The sequence below is a fragment of the Metopolophium dirhodum genome, chromosome 1 (genome assembly GCF_019925205.1).
Source record: "Metopolophium dirhodum isolate CAU chromosome 1, ASM1992520v1, whole genome shotgun sequence".
NCBI classification, from domain to species: domain Eukaryota; kingdom Metazoa; phylum Arthropoda; class Insecta; order Hemiptera; family Aphididae; genus Metopolophium; species Metopolophium dirhodum.
The window spans coordinates 27,850,252-27,864,562 of record NC_083560.1 but is presented as its reverse complement, the minus strand read 5'-3'; the positions used below and the strand labels follow the sequence as shown (position 1 = coordinate 27,864,562).

At 26.7% G+C, this 14,311-nt stretch overlaps 1 protein-coding gene across 1 annotated transcript; it reads left to right on the top strand.

The window, feature by feature from the left end:
- The first annotated feature begins 2,038 nt into the window (after nt 1-2,038).
- On the top strand, nt 2,039-10,011 carry LOC132937513 (uncharacterized). Its single transcript, XM_061004331.1, has 16 exons — nt 2,039-2,101; nt 3,354-3,526; nt 3,635-3,773; nt 3,854-3,928; nt 4,039-4,136; nt 4,696-4,773; nt 4,835-5,043; nt 5,888-6,078; nt 6,283-6,393; nt 7,293-7,404; nt 7,591-7,713; nt 8,615-8,746; nt 9,193-9,401; nt 9,500-9,604; nt 9,674-9,827; nt 9,906-10,011. The coding sequence occupies exons 1-15, from the start codon at nt 2,039-2,041 to the stop codon at nt 9,812-9,814; spliced, it is 1,959 nt and encodes a 652-aa protein (XP_060860314.1). The 3' UTR covers nt 9,815-9,827; nt 9,906-10,011.
- The last annotated feature ends 4,300 nt before the right edge of the window (nt 10,012-14,311 follow it).

Below are 14,311 nucleotides of genomic sequence, written 5' to 3'. Positions count from 1 at the left end.
GTGCTATAGTTAAAACGTATGACAATAATTATGAAAACTATATGGGTAATAAATTATATAAGAAATATACTTACGTTAATAAATTTCCTCAAAGAATATTTTGAAAAAATATTATTACATTTCAAATTAATTTACTTCAATAAAATATTGATTATTTTAGATAATATATGTTAATTTACAACTATTATATTTTATAGTAACAATACAAATAGTACTACAAATAGTACTATGTTAATGTTTAAAAATTAGGTATAAATGTTAATTGGTATTATATCATCGGTTAATGTATTACCTATCAATCGTGTTTTTGTTGTTGGACATTTTTATTTACTATTTATTAGTATTCGATATGTTAACCAACTTTTAAAAATGATCTCTTGTTGTAAATTTATGACTATATTATACACTACGTATAAACATTCAGTGAAATTTTCAAGTATCGCAAACAATTCGCTGTAAATCGATTGTAAAGCCAGAGTAATTTTTTTGATCGTCTGTTATTAAAATGTTGACAAAATATGTCAAAATTATAAAAAATTGTATATTATTTTATAATTAGAAAATGAGTATCTATCATTACTTTATACAAGGTTCTCCGTAAGTAATTCTTACATCGAAATTCTAAAATAAATATAAAATACACATATTGTACGATTTTTGATAGGCTTACATTCGACTTACTCTGCAAAAGGGATTGTGGTGTACCTATACTGATATCCGAAAAACTAAATTTGAAAAACTGGCACCGGGGCCCTTAACGCTAACGATCGTTCAAGCAACACCCAGTTATATTTATATAATCGTTATTGCAATAACAGTTCGGTAAGTCGTTACAGAACGTTTATGCAATCCACCCTTCAGTAAAACATTGTAAATTTTAATAACATTCTACAAAAGTTAAAACCAATATTAAACATTTGACTTAATCTTTTGACAATGTATATATATAAACATTATAAATTAATGTTTGTGTGTGTGTTTCTTTTTTGCATTCCTAAATGGATGGATCGATTGCTATGAAATTTATTACAGATATAGTTTAGACCTCTGGGAAGAAGATATGCTAATTTAAAAAGGGTAAGAATAAGTGGCCCAAACCAGGGAGGTGCACAAACAGGGATTTTATGTTATAGATTACGTTGGAAATGTTTGTTTGTAAATGGTTGCTATTGGTTTTAATAATTATTATTATTATAAAAGTGATACGCCTGTTTGTACAGAATGCCTCAACTTCGAACCACGGTTCCGTTGGGCCAATTTTTTTCATCTTTTTTTTCTTATTTTAATTTTTGTTTTTTTTTAATTTTTCTTCTTTATCTATACAAACAAATGTTTGATTTATTTTTATTCGTCGGATTTTAATACGGTTAGGTTAGGATTTTATATTAATTGATTTTATTAATATGCCGTAGCTAGGTCGAATTAAGTACAAACGACCAACTTTGTATAACTTTGTTACTCCAGAGTTAAATTATACACTTACACACAAACCACACGGAATCTACGATCTACCGCAGGTAGATTGCCTAACTGATAATATACTGCTGCGAATTTCACGGACGACGCCAGTCGGGATGGCTAAACATTTAAGCATACTATAATTTATACTTAAAAAGACATTGCTTCCACAGCACGTGTTTCACCAAAAAGGAGTTGAACAATCAGAATAATTAAATCGTTTTTATTGTCCATGCACAAAACAGCAAGAAAGTGGCCACGTGAACATCACTGTAAAAATGTATTATGTTTTTTCACGTTGGCGTTTCTGCTGGATCACTGATAAAAATCGTGGTACTCATAATCCTTATCATATTTCAAATAACCGCAGTAAACTCGCGTTTTTTTATTCTAGCAATATTAGTCGCAACGACTGAACATTTTAATTTTTTCGTTTGAAATGTTCTGTTTGATTAGCCAAGTCTTTCGAGATTTTGAATTTTAAACGAGCGAATCTTACGATTATTGTGAACTTCTTTCTGATTATTTTTGTTAAAAATATCATTATTGTTTATTTTAATTAGTATAAACGTATATAAAAATGGCGTTCACTCTTACGTCCAAACAAGTTTTGGAGTTCTTGCCCTTGAACACGTGGACCGAGGTATTTTCATAGATTATAATAGTTATGCTTTTTACTTTTGAATGTTTGATATTGTTTTATTTATATTAGGTATTTATTATAAATTTTTACTTTTGTGTAGGTCATTATTATTAACATATAAGGATTATTCCAAATAGTTCATAGTAATTATATATTAAACTTTTTCTTTCATATATTAATATTTTTTCCAAATAGCTGTATGGCTCTACTAAATAGACCAAAATCTCTGCCAAACACCAATAGACAATAATAAATATTTCAATATTTGGTTGCCATTTTTAAACAAATATACATTTGCGCATGTATTCATAAAAGTGAAATTATATTTTACACTTGTCAGATAATTAAGCACAACGTTGATGGTGCAAATATGCAAGACTAGTGGGTCCTCGCATTTGTTGTTATTTTCATTATTTTTATTGAGTATCATATTCCAGTGGCTGGCGTTGGTAGTCTGGAAACAATAATTATGTTATCATATTCTGCACAGTTTTGAAATAATAAAACTATCTAGTGTTACAATCATACCTTTTTTATTTTATAAAACAATAAATTATAACATAAATTAAATATTAATGTGCAATTATTAAAATAATGCATACTGTTCAACAATGCATTCAACTGCAATCTGTGTATGGTGAAGGTGAATATCCTGATTCTTTCAGCTTGTCATTCTCTATGATTCTTTAAATTAAAAAAAAGAATTGAAACATATTATGCGAGTCCATCACAATTATACCTTAATCCGTGTTTTCTGATAAAATCGTAGATCTATTTTTTCTAAAAAACCTATAATAATCATAAAGAATACATTTATATTTAACCAATAGAGAAGTAGGTTAATAACTTTAAAGAGCTATTTATTTTATATTTTCACTATTATTAATGTAAATTTTATGAAATAATTAATTCTGAAACCCACAAACATATTAGTTATATGAACTGCTTAATAATGCACCAAAATAAGATAGTGACCAAAATAATTTGCTACATTTGTTTTAATAAGTCCTAACCTTTTTCATATTTACCATCAAATTATGTACCATCCTCTGTCATTTTTCATCAGTCTGTAACTGTATATAATTATGTGAAACATTAGATAAATCTAATAACAATAATACATAGTATGAAAAAAATACCACATACATGCCTAAAACTGAACTGAATATTAGTAAAATCATATCTACGACCTACCAGTGAAAATACTTTTTTTTTAATATTAAAGATTATAATATTTATTTCATTTTAATAGGTTCATTTGCTTGAAAGTGATTTGAAAAATGGGTACGTAGTGACAACTAAGGAAAAAATGGAAAAGCGAAAGAAAGACATGGAATCAATTTCATTAGCGAGTAGCTTATATTATGATAAAGTTACACAATTTGAAACATTCAAAATAGTAGCTGTTGAAATTGAAGGCAAATGGTAAGTTTTTTGGTAAATAATTAAGAAATAACGTAGGTACTTTAATTATATTATACACAACATACAACAAGTGTCTTCTTTTATAAATTTTGTTCTGTGTTTATTAAGGTTCAGAGGGAAACTAATTAGTTTCAATGAATTTGTAACTAACAATACCATGATTCAATTAATTGATTATGGCTCTGTTTATGAAACTAAATTAGAAAATCTGTTTGTCCTTCCATATTTTTTTTTGTATGAACCATTAGTAAGTAAAAGTTATTTAAATTTTAAAAGACTAAATTTAATTCACTTAATGTATAACAACTATTGTATTCTAATTTCTAGGCTTTACCAGTTATATTCAAAGATTATATTCCGAAGAAAACAACATTTTCTATAAAACCCCTTCTGTCAGAGAGTGTAAATATTTAGTTATAAGTTATAGCAAATATCTTTTATACTAATTAGTTTTTTTTTATTTTTTGTTGTATATTTTAATATTATTGTTATAATTATTTATTTATTCTTAGAATCTATATGAAGGAGCTGTTCTTGTTGATGTTCACTGTAATGATAAAAAAATGGAAAATTGTGTTGATGAAAAACAGTTATTAAAATCAAAAAAAGAGTAAGTTAAAAACTTTAATAATATTCTTTATTGAATGTATATTTTATTATTTTTATTATTGATAGTCAATTCACAGTTAAAATTGTATAGTATAGATATCCTTATTTTGAATTCAACTCTATTAGTACTTTATACAATTTTAGAATGGTATGTTTTCTAGACGTCTTATCTTAATAATTTTAATTGAGCCCCTTATTCATTGTTTTCTTTATAAAATAATTAAATTATGCTCTACAGGTACTTCTGTTGATAACCTTAGTTTATTTTAAATTGCATGTATGTCCTAATTATGGTAAAGGTTTACAGCAATAAAGCCTCTATTAAAAACTGCATCCATTTTAAGCTGAAATAATGTATAAATAATATAATCTATGTATTTTATAAATGTTTATAATTGGTGATCAATGTCGACATTTTATGAATTTTGCCCAATGAAAAAAAGAAAGTTAGGCATCACTGTTCTAAAGGTTCTTGGGCTTACAACTAATTTTCAGTTTACATTATGCCTCTATTGTAATTACAAGTTTCTTTAATTTATTAATTTTTACATTTGTTTTAGCCTTAACTCTGCTAATGATTCAAAAATTATAAGTGTAAGAAATAATATAACCCATGGTCATGATATTAACGAATCAAGGTAAATATAATTTTCTTCTGTCAAAGTACTACTTGATTCATAATAAAATTTATATTTTCAGCTTACATGTATCTAGAACATTCAGAAAAGGGAGCTTCATTAGCAAAGAAAAACTGAACAATGTGCCATTAAAAAATGAGGATTATTGCATTTTGACTTATTTTAAAGATTTTACTTGTTTGTATGTTGGAAAAGCTATACAATGTGGCAATAATGGCAGTTACAATTTTGTTGATTACGATACTTTATTAAACACAGCTAAGAGTATAGGTAAAACTAAATTTATATTTCTTACTGGTCAAATCGTTAAAAAAAACTTAAGAAATTTAAAAATTCAAAATAGTTGAGTTTTGTTGTTATTTTTTCATTTATTTTCTGATTTTTAATTTAATCATCTAAGACTACTTGTCTTGTGATATTGACAATTGGTGTTTTATTAACCACAAATTGTATATTTTAATATTCAAAGAGTTCACCTGAACATGATGATAATTTATCGCTTCAACGACTATTTACATATTCCAAAATTAAATTTTTATACTTTGAAATAACTTCATAGCATCTTTTTTTGTCTTAGTCAAGTATCTGTAAAGTGCATAATGTCAAAAAAAAATTAATCAATTTCGATTAAACAAATGGTTGGTGCCCGGGAAAAAGGGAAGAAGTATAAAACACTGTTTTGAAAAAACTACAATAAACTGTTCCTATTTGTACAATGACTGATAACTTATTCCTTTTATCTCTTAGGTTTTATAAAAAAAATAACCTACAATTTGTTAAATTATTTAATGCCAATTGATGTGGTTTATAATAATCTACAAGAATATTGAATAAAAAAAAAATAGTGAAAATGGACCTATTCCCTTTTGCCCGGGCATCGTCCAATTATTTTAGGAAAAAATATCTTGATAAGTGATTGTTAATATTATTTTTACAAATATTTTCAGTATAACCTTAAAACACTATGTTATTTGATAGTCAAAATAGTAATCATACTAACTAGTTTAGTTCTCATGTAATAGTAGGTAGTTGGAGATAACCAATATGTACCTTAATTATTTTATGTAATAAACTACAAAACAATTAATTTATATATGTATTTTTTTTTAACTAGATAAAATACTAAAGTATAATCCAGTTGTGGGAGACATAGTCAAAGTTTATTCATCTGAAAGTGATGGTTTATATAGAGCGAAAATATTAAAAAATAATAAAGGCTGTTATGATGTTTTCTACATTGATTTTGGAAACATTGAAACAGTTTCATCAAATGTTATTTATGAATTGACTGATGAATTGAATAAGGTATTTTTTTCTTATACTTTTAATTTATAATATTTCGTTTTTAATGATTTATGTATTGTTATGATCAAGTTTTCAATGGTTTTGATCAATATTATCATAATTTGAGTCAAGTCTGTTTTTCAGTTAATAATACAAATACAATTACTATTTATACATGTACAGTATAATCTATATTTCTATTTATTTTTATTTGTACAATTTCAGCCTGGAATAGCTGTAAAAATAGGACTCGGTGAATTAAAAGATATTCAAACAACTGAACAAATTGAAGATATGTTTCAAACATTTTGTGACGTTGGAAAGCCATTTATTATTGTACGTAATGTATACTATACCTATTTAAAACTATTTTAAAATAGATATATATCTAATAATTTTATAAATTATAATAAGATCATTGATGTGTTAACTTTTTTTTTATTATCATTGCGTTTTACTGCTTTACAATGCTTGTCAGTTTTTAGGTGTTGGACCACATTAAATTGTTTATCACTTCTCACTTTTTCTTCATATAGTACTCAAAACAAAACGTGTCCATCGGATGTATCTTTAAACTCTAAAACAAAACTTTTTCGCAACTCGTAGACTATTGTACTTTTGTCATTACACAATGTTACAAAATAAACTCATACAATGTTTTACCTATGGTTCGACATTGTGTGGTTGCGAGATGAAAAAACAACGACAGATGATAGTCGACCGAACTGAACACTGAACAAATAATCTATTATTCTATATCAACTATTATCTTTATCGACATCTTCAAAATTTGAAAAAATTGTCAAAATATGCAAAATGGAGATAATAATAATTTTAAAATATGAACTTTTCTGCAAAATCTATCAAATATGCAAAAATATGCACATTTAAATTTTAGATCTGATAAAATGACACGGAGAAACAAATTTATTTCACACTCTGCTATATTTAAGAATTATTAAAAAAAGGATGTCCCTAAGCCTAATTATTATTAATCAACTAATAAGAAAAAATAATTTATTGAAATGAGTTAAATGTAGAAATAATGTTAATAATCTATCACAATAACAAGGATGCTACACAAATGTATTATTACTATTTGATACTTATAAGAATACAAATATTTTTAGTTCAAATAGTATTTTACATACAGTCTTATAGATATTATATTTATGTTGATTATAATTTTAAAATAAAATGTTATTTAAATGTAAATATATATTATTTTTTTTTAGGAGTTCAATGAAAACTCTAAAAATTGTCTAGAAAATGTGAAATTAAAAGATATAGAAAATGGATCATATATTAATTCTAATTATTTAATGAAATGTACATCAATACAAACTGGTAATATTTTTTCATATAACTATAGTATTATTATCTAATATCTAGTATCTATCTTTTATCTTATTTGTTGCATAAATAATAATATATTTTTAAATTTTTATCACGTCTTAATGAATCAAAACTTACGACTGTATTAATAAATAAAAAAATACTTCAATAATTCATAATAATATTTTTGATTTGTAGAAGAATCTATTCAAAAACCAAAAAATATTACTGAAAACGATACAGTGTTGATAAACACACCAGAACTAGAAGTTATACCAAATATTGAATTGAGAACTGACGATACCGTTTTTTGTACAAATGGTAATTATAACATTTATAGTTATATAAATTATTTAATGAAATATTTATTTAAGATACTTAATTTAATTGTGTATAGGTAATATTAAAATTAATACCAATGTTAGCTATTTTAGATTCTGAGTAATGTTACTAAATGTTCTTAGAAATTTAGAGGTTGACATCCTATCTCTGCTTGGAATCATATCTTTTATGCAATGCTTGATCATTGAATGCAAATTCAACCAATCCATTACATTGTCTTACTTATGTCTTGGAAAGCTCGAAAATTATAATTTTACATGGCAACTTTTCTTAAATTTCAATTTAATCGATTAACTGTTTTTGACTAATTGATTGGTTATATTGATGTACCTATGCATGAATATAGGAAAGGACAAATAAATTTGGGCCTCTTTACAGTTAAATACTGCATCAATATGAGTTTTATACTTGTTTCAGTTATATTTTATAATTATTATTATAGGTTATAATCACATATGTCACATGTGTTTCATTAATTTTGTTATTAAAAAACACCAAATATTTCATCTGTATAACCTCTGATATGGATGGGAATTTTAGATAGATAGATAGATAGATAGATAATAGATACTAATCGATATCAAATATCCCTATTTTTTATCAAATAACTAATGAATAAACTTTTTATCCATCCCAAAAATTTTCTGATTACCGCATTTTCAAAGAAAAACATATACAGGGCTCCTTAATTATTAAAAAAAGTTTGTGGAAACCTTTTTTCCAAAATTATAGTGTTCTAAATACATAACTATTACCGTAAGATGGAACCTAAAAATACGTTTGGAATTCTCAATTATCTAAGTATATTTTATTTATTGTTCATAGTGTATCTTTCAATTGTATACAAAATTATTAATAAAATGTGTATTTCCATTTTCAGGTTCAAATAAATGGCAAAGTGGTGATCATGTTGAATTTTTATTTGGAAAAAATGTTGAGAATATTTTTGTAAGAAACATAAAATTATATGAAAAATTTAAAAATGTTTTGGACCAACTAAAAGGAGAAAATAGTAAGATTTAATTTTCAGTTTAATGTATTAGTTCTAAAACAAAAAAAAAAAAAATTTTTGGATAAGCAATTTTCCAACAAAGAAAATTCAAGTAACTTAGTAAACTATTACTTAAGTTTATAATACCAAGGATATAACGATTAAAACTAAAACTAATGGTTTAGAAATAGTACCTACTTATATTTGCTTATTTGTGATAATTTTTTAATATTGACAATTTTGGAATAAGTAGATGTGTAATATTTTATGTAAACATGATTCCAAACTGGTGTAACTTTGTTCAGATCTAAGATTGGTAATGAACTATATTTTAGATATTTTATTATTAAATAAAAATTGTACTGTTTTTAATATTTGTTGTATTTAATAGGTATATAAACTTCTTGTAAATATTAAACTGAATTTGTTTTGATGTGTATAGTGTATACTAATATTTATTTTTATAGGTGAACATTACAAACCAATAGCCGTAAAATCTGGCGATTTTGTGGCAGTATATTCTACAAAGAATAACGCAGGGGTGTATAGAGCTATGGTTTTGATACCAGATGACAATACAAATATGGTAAAATGTAGCTTAATCGATTTTGGGGAAAATTATTTGATTCCATCTAAAAATATATTTGCGTTGCCAAACTATGTTTCATTAAACAAAGTGAGTATAAAATATACTAATACTAATAGTTAATAAAAATATAATAAATAATATGGCTAAATAAATTTATTGTAAAAATTACAATGATATCTTTTTAGATACCAACAATAGTTCGTAGAGTTTCCCTTACCGGTTTAAACAATATCTCAAATATTAATATTAAAACATATCTATCTTCATTGAAAGGAAAAATATATGCTATGGTATGTTTATTTTATGAGTATACCAGCACATTATTTTTAATAATTAAAATGTATATTTTGTATTCATAGAAACATGATAAAAAACCTGGACAAAGGAATAGAAATGAAGTTGTATTAAAAGAATTACATAGAAGTGTGTCTCTTAATGATGAAATCCAAAAGTTATTTTATAATGAATCTTCTCCTAGAGAGACTATTCTTCAGCGGTGAAGATTGAAAAGAAGTATTACTAATAATGTATTATATTTTTAAAAATGTTTCATTATGATATTCATGAATTTCAATTTTGTATCCCTCACAGTATCCTTCAATGAAACTGATTTATAAATGAAACACACAGCCAACTACCGTCAATGTCCCGCCTACATCAACGCCCTCCACTGCAAAGAAATCAAACAAGACATCACACCACCGCCAACTAATCCTCAAACATCTATACCAACCACTGGCACCAATCAAATCACCTATGCTCAAGCTTTGTCACCATCAAAATCTCATCTAGCTCCAGTCCAACCGCTAAACAAGATGAACACAAACCTGATTGATATACTAAACCACGCCATATATCAGATATCTAATGCATACAATTTTAAAGACACTATCATGTTGGTAATATCTGCCATAGACTCACTCATAAATCAAAATGGCTGAACAACTAAAAATCTGAAATAGCTTTCATCCTCCACCACAGCACAATCGCCGAGATGTCATTGTACATCCTTGCTCCCAGCAAACTAGTGTCTGTAACAAACGTACACTGATGAATAGTGTATTTTTCGTTGACCGTCACGAGCTCGGAAGTAAAAATCCTGTATGGGTCAGTATCTGATCTGTTGATTATATTACGAAGAATCTAAAAATTGACCGGCCGCTACTCTTTCTGCATTTTCCTCTTGTTGTTGTTTTTGTCGTCGTTGTTGTTGTTGTTGTCGTTGTTCTCGTTGTTCTCGTTGTTGTCGTTGATGTCGTTGTTCTCGTTTAAGTAAATACTAAAAAAAAGTTAATTTAAAATTATTATAATTATTATTATTATTCAATACAAACACATTGTTGAAGAAATTGATACCTGTTTAACAATATAAAAATTTTTGCATTCAGTTTCAACTAAAAATATTGTATTCTTTATAAATATAACGTACAATCGTAAAAAAACATGGTTTTTATATTTATTAATTTTCCCACTTAAAACGATACAATTTTATTTTTATTTATACAGTTATTATATTTTCTTAAATGTAATAATGACATATTATTTTTTATTTTAATAAATTTTTTTTTTTTAGTATTTCCTATACTATACATATTGTCGAAATATTATGTGTATTAATAGTTTTTGAACTTTGGAGGAATGACACTTAAATTTACGCAGTTTTACCAACTATTCAATATATACGCATTGTTAAGAAAATGTATAGCTGTTTAAAAATATAAACATTTTTTGCATTCAGATTCAACCATTATTTACAAAAATGATTTTCTTTATTTCAACTTTGGAGGAATGATATTTAAATTTACGCAGTTTTAACAATTAATATGTTATAATTATAATATTATGCAAATGATTGAATAATTGTCATAAAAAATAGGCTAATATTTGAAGAGTATTAATAGTATTAAATCATAAGTAAATATTGTTTAATGTTATTTAATATATTCTTTATACTATATAAAAATAATTGTGTTTATTATAATTATTATAATCAGTGTAGTACAATTTATCAATGTATTTTTTTGTGATACTATTTATAATTCGGTATGATATGTATTTGTGTTTGAAATAATAATATAATAGTGTAATATTAGTATATTATTATTCGAATGCCGGCGGTCCGTCAAACTCGTCGATACCGTCGTCGGTTTTCGCAAGAGATGGTAAACTGCCGCAAAATTAACCTTTTTCTAACAGTCTATATTATGTAAACTGCGACAAATAAAAATTTAACATTTTACATTCTTCGAGAAAACCAATAAGATACATTATACAAACAGCTGCAATTTATTTTATATACTTATACTATAATATACTGTATATACGTATCGATACGATAACATAAATTATATAGGTACCTAAATATCATATAAACCTATGTGTTATTATGTAAATATAATTATGTATTTTTGTTGTTTAAGACCAATTTGTCCTTGCATGTCTTATATTTTGAGCATTCCCATGTTTTTTAATCACTCATTTTTGATTCGTTAAAAGTTAAAAGTTAAACGTGAAAAGTTGACCGAGCACCAAAATCGTGTTTTTTTACAATATTACCTACGTAATAAGCGGCAGGTCTTAGTCAATAGGAAAATTGTGTAGCTTGGCCTAGTGAGTAGTGAATCACCGTGTTTGAACAATGCTTTTAATCACGACATCGATAGTTATGTGGCAGGGCCTAGTCGATCCAAAAGCTGTGCAGCTGGACGCCTGGACCTAGTGAATCACCGTGACACCGTATTTGGACAATGCTTTTAATCATGACATCGATACTTACGCGGCAGGATTAAGCACTTATTATTATACTTATATTATAAATATACAATTGCATAACTGTGTAATAATACTATAACTGGCCTATGATACGATGATAGTCACTACAGAATCTTATATTATTGCAAAGAGTAAATAGATGGGTGAATAAATAATTAACAAGGTGAATTTGTGCGATAATACAAAATAATTAATTTAGACAGTCATACCGAATGCTGGAATAACTCAATATACATACATATATAAACGCACTCGCTTTGAATGACAAAAATATTATCAAAGTGCATACTAGCGTGGACGTTCTGCATCGGATCCTCTTGTGTGAAAGACAGGCGTGGAAGTTGATTCTGTATGATCCCTAAGCATTTAGAGTGATTTTTATGTAATCCCTTCTTTTGATATGCATCGATTATTACGTAATATTAAAGTATTGATGTGTTTATGATCTTATTTTATTTTGTGCGGGGTAATAAAGGTGCCTCTGGTAATTTATTGTTGTTTTTACCGAATATCTTGACCGTATGTTTTTGAAGGGGTCTTACAGTATAATAAAATATGAATTACAACGGTGTCGCCTGGTGCCGCTGATAATTGATTGGATTGTTTTTACTAAACGTTTGATCGGAGAGATGTAGAATATAATATTTTATATGTTGCATGTGTTGCTGTGTGTGTATAAGGAATACGTATAGATATATGCCTAAAACGTATGTGTGTGTAGTATGTATATTGGGTCACCCCACACTCCATACGGACCGTCGCTATATTTAGTTATTCTATGTTTTTATTTATGCATAGAAATATAATAATATATTACATTTTATGCTACCGTTCTACAAAAAAGTCAATTTCCAAATGTCTCCCGTTGTACCTAAAAATCCGTCAAAGTCCAATCATCATTGGGCGATCATGAAAAGTGATCGTTCCACGTGGAGCTGGTTATTTAGTGTGGGTTCCATTATAGTTAAATGTTAAAATTAACTGAACATTTCAACACAGGCTTGTTTTATCGTATTGTTGTCTTTTTTTCGTGAGCTGAAAAAAATTGATGAGTGAGCTGTAGTTTAGCCACATGGGTATATAAAAAATAAACTATAAACACCCTTTAAATCTTATGAAATGTATTGGTATAACTCTTAATTGAAAATGGTTCAGTAATTTTTGAGTCTATTAACTTCGGATGAACCAATGTTGGTTCAAAATACAGTTACCAAATATCAAAATATTATAAGTTAAAATGTTTATATCCGATCAATTATATTATATACAATCTGTGGCAACCATATTTATATAGAAAACAAAATAATTATTTGCTACCTACTATTACCATAGATAATATATATTGATGGGACAATGGGACATAACAAATATTTAAGTGTGTTTGAAGAGTATATTAGTTACTAAAGTGGTTATATGTAATTAAAGTGTAGAATCACAACAAACCGTAATAGGTGAAACCACAATACAAACATTTATATATTATTTTAGTTTGTACTTCAAATAATAAATTAAAAACACTGACAACATAATAGGTAATTACAAAGGTCAATAATAATAATAATAATAAAACAACCTTAACATAGAAATTAATTATTTAATTTAAAAACTAGCAAATTATGGGTTGATAAAAATTGTCTTTATCGTATTAACCATCAGTACTATTACCACAAATAACCATTACGGTAACCAGTAGACTCTTCGTTTAAGGCGGGTTTCCACAACATACGTATACGTGGTCGTGGATATATTAACCAAATCCGTTCGCTATGAACGGTTTGACAAGCGTTTCTCATCAATTAAAATCGGTTAGGATTGGTAACATATAAGTTACCTCATATATTTGTATGTTATAAGTTGGGTCACCACACCGTGTACACGTAAAAGTTGAATTGGATCCAACTTCATGGTATCATGTTTAAGCCTGTGGTAAGAACGTATAAACACTCTGGTATACCAAAAGCTTACCATGTATACCATCCAATCACAGAAAAGTATTTTTATGCACGTACGTATACGTATCTAGTGGAATTAGAAAATACTAAAATACCCACCTTGACAGTAGGTGTACCATGTACCTATGTTAGGTATAGGGATATCCTATAGGATATAATATATCCATGTATATTTCATCTATGACTATTACTATATTATAAATTATAATATGCAACCAATGGCAACCATTTACCTATATAGAAAAATCGCAGCTAAGCCCAGGTGGACAGGCC